The sequence below is a fragment of the Anser cygnoides genome, chromosome 3, assembly GCF_040182565.1.
Source record: "Anser cygnoides isolate HZ-2024a breed goose chromosome 3, Taihu_goose_T2T_genome, whole genome shotgun sequence".
NCBI lineage: Eukaryota > Metazoa > Chordata > Aves > Anseriformes > Anatidae > Anser > Anser cygnoides.
Window position 1 is genome coordinate 70,353,195 of NC_089875.1, and position 7,617 is coordinate 70,360,811.

The following is a 7,617-nucleotide window of genomic DNA, read 5'->3' on the forward strand; positions in this document are numbered from 1 at the left end:
ATGAATGAGGGTGATTTTCCCACATTCCCTCATATTTGACTACACAGTGGAAAGATTTCATAAAGAGAAGGATCACAAGTATTAGGAATAAAATTTCACCAACCACAAAAGTACATTTAATGGTATGAGAACAGCCAATATACCTAGCACTCTGAGAAATGCTCAAGACCTGTGGCTCCAGTAACAACAGATATCAATGAAAAGCCTGACTGTGATTCATTTTGTGCTAGTGAGGAGAACACAAGGGCAAGACTGAAGCAAAAAAAGTTATGTTGCATCCCAACAGACCTGAGGGCTGGTGCATTTACCATAAATTACATTTCATGGGGTCCCAAACTGGTACTTACTGTAAAAGGAAAAGTTGATTTTGCTTTTTAATTCACATCCTCCCGTCCTGTGAAAGCACTTTAAGAAAAAAAAAAAAAAAACACAAAAACAAAACAAACAAACAAACAAAAATTCTCCAAATCCTCAACTTGTTCTTACATGAACTGTATATGTGTGCATATGTAAACACACATACATAAATAAATTATTCAAGTAGAAATGATACATAGCACCATGATTTTTGGTATTGTCTGAGTAAATACATAGCATTATACCTTGGCAAAGGCATAGTTTGCCTTTAACTTTACAGAAGAAAATGTCTTTTTGCCGTGGTTATTTGCTTTCTTGATATTACTTTCAGGAGTTTGTCCTCTGTAATCAGTTAAGAGATAAGGTTATGTTGAACCATTGTGGCAACGGGTAACGTACAAAGGAGACATCATTCAGAGATCTAAGAAAAAGAAGTAAAGATTACACAACTGAGGATTGAGTTTAAAGAGTAGAAAATTGAAAGGGAATTGGACAATAGCCTTAATACATAAAAGGTACAACAAAGATAAGGGAATTGCTTCTTCTCCATGACCCACGGTGACAGAGCAGGATACCACAAGATAACTGCACCAGAGGAAAATTAGGGTTGATGTTATCGAAAACTTTCCAAATGCAAGGAAAATTCAAAAGCAGGATAGATTTTCTTGGGAGGTTTTGGAGCTGCTGAGAGCAGAACAACTTAGATTTAGCTTAAGTAAAGTAGATGTCAAAATAATTTAAGCAAAGTACGGGTGGTGGAGGAGAAGCCTCCCACCGAGACAAACCCATTTGAAATGCCTTGCATCGGAACAGTCGGGATGAGGAGCCTGGGAGGTGCTGGAGGTGCTTTTCAGCTGCTGATCAGGGCACCTCCATTGGTTTCTGTGTCCTTTTACAGTGGAATGGTGCTTTCCCACTCCCATCTCTGCCCTTAGCATGGCTGCAGTTGGAGAAAGCACCCCGTTTTCTCATCTCGGTAGGAGACAGGGACATGCGGCGCCACACGTGCCTATACAGACCCTGGAAGTCTGATGAATTCCTTCTTTCTTGAACCATCAACAGGCCTGTCAGGACACCAGGTGATCCAGATGCTGGACAAGGGGTACAGACTGCCTAAGCCCAGGTCCTGCCCACAGGCTCTCTATGAGATGATGATGCTGTGCTGGAGCCAGGAGGCCAGCAAGAGGCCCACCTTCCAGGGCTTGTGCTGGCAGCTGGAGAGCTTCATAGAGAATGACATCGGTGCCAACACCTATGGCAACGCCAAGTGAACCCCAAGGTGGGGGTTGATGTGGAAAAGTGGATGAATGTGACTGAAGGGGTGGCTGTGAAATTAATTTAAGACCAGATGTGGAGTGAGACGTTATGAAGTGAAGATAAGGAGGGCTGGTACATTGTCACGCCAGCGTTGGCACTCAAAGACACTTCAAGATTTTGCTGCTGGCAAGTGTTTTGCAAGACTAAGCATCAGGAAGCTGGAAGGGTGGGGGCTTCTCAAATACAAACTGCCTTCTATTTATTTTTTAAATATCTGATCACAAGAATGAAAAAAAAAAAAGAAATTAATCTCAGTAACACTACAGCATTTCATAATTTCTTTATGGGAATAATTATTTGCTTTTTCTCAGATTTTTGGACTGTACCAGTTTGTGCTTGTAGAGGAGTTTGATCGCTCTGCACAGCAGGATCTGTGCTTTGAGAGTTCTCTTACGGAACAAAAAAATAATAAAAATCCCATTAACATGATGATGGCAGAATCCAGATTAATTGCCTTGCTTAGACCCAAAGTACACATGCTTTTGCTGTATTGGAAAAACAAAAAAAAAAGAAAAAAAAGTTCATGGGGGGAAAGGAATTATTTTGTTCTGTGGATGCAGGAGTGATCTTTTCTAGTTTGTATACTGTTCCTCTTTTACAAGAATAAACACAATTATTATTAGATTCCTGAAGCTGTTTGTTTTGAATGTTAAATAGTGTCTTGAAACCTATGATCTATCATTGTCTATTGAAGTGTAAGGACTTGTTTCATAGCTCTTAAAGTTTAGGAATTCTGGATATTTTAAAAAGAAATCAAAACTACATTAGCATGTCAGTGTGACCCCCTACTTCTTATCCTTCTGCATACATCAACAGCCTTCTCCAACAGGACAAGGCTCAGGGCAGGTGTAGGTATTTCACAGAAGAACTAGAAATCCATGCTTCCATCTTCTCTAGATTTAACATTAATGTAGGAGATTTAAATAATTGATGATCCCTTTTATTTTGTTCCACAGGGAAACGGGGCCCAGATGCTTCTGCTAGCAGTCTTCACAGCTACAGATTTTAGAAGTTTTTTCCAGATTTTCTAATTAACTTCAATATCAGTTTTGCTAAAATTTAATATAACTGTGACAGTTTTATGTTCTCAGTTGTGAGGTTTAGAGAACCAAGTTTCAATTATTTACTTATGATTCATCAGTTAATTATTTAACAACATAATCCAGGAATTAAGAGCTCTACTGTGTTAACATAGCATGAGCTCAGTGTGAGTTTTCAACCATTTTCCTCTAATATCAAAAAAGGTATAAATAAATTAAAAGATTCATTACTTTAAAGGCTGGGTGGTTTTTATTACCTCTTTTCTTTATCATCTTTTCTTCTCTTTGGATATCTCAGATCCATTCATCTCAGTGCCTTGCTTCTAATTTTTAATTTCCTTTTCCCCTCCTCTACTTTTGGAAGGCAGCATACCTTTTTATTATTATATATATATATATTTCTTTCAAGCACATCTTTTATGCACTGTCTATTCAGAGTTCTATTCCTTATTTATTCTTCCTCTTTCTGTCTGACCACACCTATAGCCTCTTTAGTGTTCCGTCTCTGTTCACCTTCATTTTTTTTGTGCAGTGTTTCTCCCTTGTAGCTGTCTTTATACTAATTACGTTTGTTAAGCACAATACAACAGTAATTAATTAGCTGTCATACCATCCATGTGATTTTGGAAAGTGATCACCACTCTGAAAGAAGAGGTTAAATGGCTTTGCCAAACCCATACTGATAAGAATTGGCATGGAATGATCTGGGAGAGTCCCAGGCAAAGTCTCATGCTGTAATACCGCCCCTGTTTGTTTCTAGGCTAATGATAACTACTGGCTCCTGGCCCCAGTGAGATATTATTTACGGTTATCAAACCTCCATCAACCCACGCACCTCTCTTCTGGCCAGGAGCTCTGTTTAGCACTGTTGCAATATGAGGTTAGCAAATCCCACAGAGATGTGTTATGTAGTCAGAATAGGAATGGTGTTATTCAAACTCATCATCAAACTTGCAATCTTGATGTTCAAGCAGTATTTCTAAGATGATTTTTCAGACTGGAAACATTAAGAATGTTGCAAATAAAAGCTGAGCACGCATGATTCAAAAAAAAAAAAAAAAGCTGATAAAAGAAATATAACCTTGAAAAGGACAGAAGTGCGTTTCAATGGAGACTTTTTTTTTTTTTTTTTTTTCCCAAGGTGAGTTGCCAGGAAAATAATACCAAACAAACAAACTACAACAGCAATAGGGAAATGGGAAAATTTTCTGAATTTCAAATTTTACCAACTTGTCCAAGCTTCTCTGTGCTGGCTCCTGCCCTCAGGTGGAAGTAAAAAGGATTTTGTAGCACTCCACTGAAGGAACACCAGTAATTTTGAGGAAAGTACACCTGCACAATGAACATTAGCCTAAACAAGCATATAGGGAACAGAAAAGCTGTTCGTCCAGTCAAGTTGGACAGATTGTCTCCCTAATTTCTCCTATAATCAAAACAGAGAGAAGGGCTCCTTGAGATGGTACACCAAAACTACGTTTCTCCTATAAAGCACCCCAGAAGCTTGTTTGTTTGTTTGTTTTCTGTTTGTTGTTGTAAAGGTATCCAGGAGAGAGACAAACTTCTTTGTTGAGAGTGTGTATGTGTGATAACATACATGTTGTAAAACGAAATTAGTTGTTTCAAACTTACACTTCCAAATGTGGCCTCAAGATGTGTCTTTGCTTAGCTGAAAGGAGCGGGCACCCCCATGTGGTGGCCTCCAGGTGACAGAGCCTGGCATGCTGGGATGATGCTGGCAGGCATTTTCCCCTGCTGCTACATCCTGCTCATTTTTCTCTCCTCCTGTCTCTCTGCATGCTTGCACAGCCCTAGCTTATTAACGGGGTTTGGGTCTGCCAGCTGCCTCTAGTATGTGCTGGCCCAGGATGGGAGATAAGCAGCAGCACTGGCTGACAGCAGGAGGTAAAGTCACTTTGGTGTGTCTCATTCTATACACCACATCAAATAAATTAGTTTATTTTGTCCAGTTTAGAGGCAATATGTGCATATTTGGCTTCCCCAAGGTGACATAGTGTAGGTGAAGGAGTGCAGCCAGCCTTTGTTTTCTAAGCCTAAACAAAATTTCCACCTCACTGATGTGTGCCTGGTGACCAGCCAACCCTCTTTTCTTAGCAGAAGAAGAAATCAAGGAAAGGCAAAAAAGGCAGGTAGGTGGTGGAGCCAGGATGATCATTTTTCCCCACTGCATTGCCCTGAGAAATTGTGGTGCCTTGTAGAGTCTTTTTTGCCACCAGTCATAAATGAAGTGAGGCAAAGCTTAAAACCACATATGCTGCCATTAGATCCATTGGTTCATCTTTCTGGCTTAAATCCAGACATTTACATTTGTTTCCTTATTTTGTCTGATCCTAAATCCAGGCCTGGTTGGACTAGTGAAAGGTTGCCACTCTAATTCGAGCTGTAATACCACCCCTGGGATGGCAGGGGAACAAATAAGAGAAAAAATCATCAACGCAGTGTAATCTGCAAAGCTCTGGAAATGAAGAGTAATGTGGAAAAAGAAGCTTTTTTATATTATTTTTTTTGTTATTTATTTATTTATTCTCAGCTCTTTCTCTCCGTATTTTTTCAGCCAGATGGATCCATTACCAGGAAAGACTGGAGGACGAAGGTAGCAAAGGGTGATAAACCATCACAAAGTTCAATGTGCTATTGGCAATGTAACACGCAAAACTATACCTTTCCAAGTCCAATCCATTTTATAATCATGTATTTATTTATATGACCAATAGCAATTATAGTCAGATGTCTTTTCTATGACTTGATTTAAATTAAATGTCAAGGTTATCATATCTGGTTATAGTGCACGGTAAGATGGGTTTAACTTATTCTATTCTTGAGGCCTTTTATGTTCAAGGTTCTGCTAGAGCTATGTATTGCGCTTGTTTTTACTTGATGGATCATGGAGGTAAAATAATGGATTCAGTTATGAGAAAGAGTAATAGATTTTTCGAACTGATATAAATTCTTATGTTTAGATAGAATAAAAGGATCAAGAAGAGGTGAGTTGAATTTTCTACAATAGTCCAGATCTTGTGAAATTCACTTCACATAAATTGTACTCAGACATCTTTTATGTAATGTTTTATTTATGTAATTCAGTTATTCTTTGAGAACTAAATCATTTTATGTTATATTACAAAAGATAGCTTAAAAATGTTCAACCAGAAAGGCGGAACATCCACTTTTCTTAAATACTTCATTCTTCAAAACGTTATGGAGCACTGCAACTGTATTTTGAACTGTAAGTATTAGGGCCTCCCTAGCCTTTATGGAATAGAAAAGAAGCACATGACTCATTCAAGTGATTTGCTCCTTAAGCTGTCCTATATGCTTTTATTTTACTAATTTAAAAAGTTTTGTAGTCTCCTGTCCACTCAGTGTTCCCATGGCCACTGCAACTCAGTGTTCAGTATGAGTCCTATTTGTAGTGAATGGACCTTGGAGCAGGTAAAAATGCTGCACATGGGAGTTGTGCAACCTTGTTCCAAGAGATACAGTTTGGCATTTCTCTATGAAAGCTGCATGGCTTCTATTCAGTCTGTCAATATCTGGGCTGATGTGTTCTCCAGCCTGCAACAGACTCCTGCCTCAGTCACCTGCTTGAAAAGTTTGTTTGGAGGAACTGTGCTTGAACAAAATGCTGAGCTGGGGTCTGTGAAAATGACTTCCATTCTATTCACACTTACTGTCAGCAGACCAATGTAATCTATTTTCCAGTCTTCAGCTTTTCAGGAATGACAAATCCATAAATAAATAAATAAATAATCCAATATGAGAAATGACAAATGATAAGTATAAGAAAGCTGGGAAATCAGTGAAAAGTACTTTGGCATTTTAATTTTCACAGCTACATTTTACTGAAGAATTCAGTCCTTCCTTATTGAAGTACAGAAAACACTAAAATACACATTTGAAGCATTCAGTATTCCAGAAATGAATCAAAGACAATTTCTGGATTTGAATATCACTAGAACTGAAGAACTTGACAAAAATTGTACCTTGCTTCCCATTAATGAGATGGTGTTAATGAGAAATAGCTCAATGTAAATCTTTGGGACCCCTGAAATTATGACTGATTAATATGACTAATATAATTAATATTAGTCTGATTAATATACTACTGGAATTTAGAAGAAATAAGGTATGACAGCTGCTACATCACAAACTTCACAGCAGCCTTCTCTGAAAGAAGGGGAGGTGGGAAGAGAAATTCCTGGAGGGCCAAACATGAGACCAAAACTGAGATTAAACTTCATTACTGTTGGTGGCCTTTAAGATGACCTCTGCCTTAATATATAGTCTTGTAAAACAAACACTGGTGGCAGCACAACCTTTAAATTATGTATTTGTACACTGTTGATATGTGTACAAGTACTCCAACCAGCTGGCCAGCTGGGGTAGCTGCAATCAAATGTCTATGGCCATTTGAAAACAGCAGTTTCTAATTGGGTTCTTTCTGCCTTTTGGTGTGGACAATACTTGTGATTCCTGAAATGCCATTGATGTGCATTGGAGTGCATTCACAAACAAGACAATATTCTCCCTTTGGAAGTTCTGCAGTGAAAGGCTTTGTTTTGGCAAACATTTACCTTTATATTTGTAGCATATATACCTTTATTTGCCCTTTTCCTATGATCTTTGAGAGGTTTTACAATACTTTAGGTTGCATTAACAATTTAGGAAACTTAAGTTTGCATTAGCAGAAGGCAAGGCCCGTTCGGATTGCCATCTCTATATTAGCAGAAGTAGATGAAGGAATTGGGTAAATTAACACAATTTGTCAGGAAACTATAAAAGAGATGAGGAAGGAAGCAGAAAATTCAGAGAAAAAATATGCTTTTAGGATCTGTTATCCTTTTCAGGTCTGTATGGACATTTCATTTTTGCTTTTATATTTTGA

At 38.2% G+C, this 7,617-nt stretch overlaps 1 protein-coding gene across 3 annotated transcripts in view; it reads left to right on the plus strand.

Moving 5' to 3' along the window:
• The window catches only part of FRK (fyn related Src family tyrosine kinase), a 58,948-nt gene extending 55,768 nt beyond the window's left edge, over window positions 1-3,180 (plus strand). For 2 of the 3 annotated variants that reach the window (XM_066994402.1, XM_013175555.3), the window contains exon 8: window positions 1,420-2,298. In XM_066994402.1, coding sequence (XP_066850503.1) covers window positions 1,420-1,628 — 209 coding nt within the window. In that variant the 3' untranslated portion in view covers window positions 1,629-2,298. Of the gene's footprint in view, window positions 1-1,419; window positions 2,299-2,630 lie in introns of those variants that run through there. The other variant, XM_048065601.2, reaches the window with a different exon arrangement.
• Window positions 3,181-7,617: the final 4,437 nt, after the last annotated feature.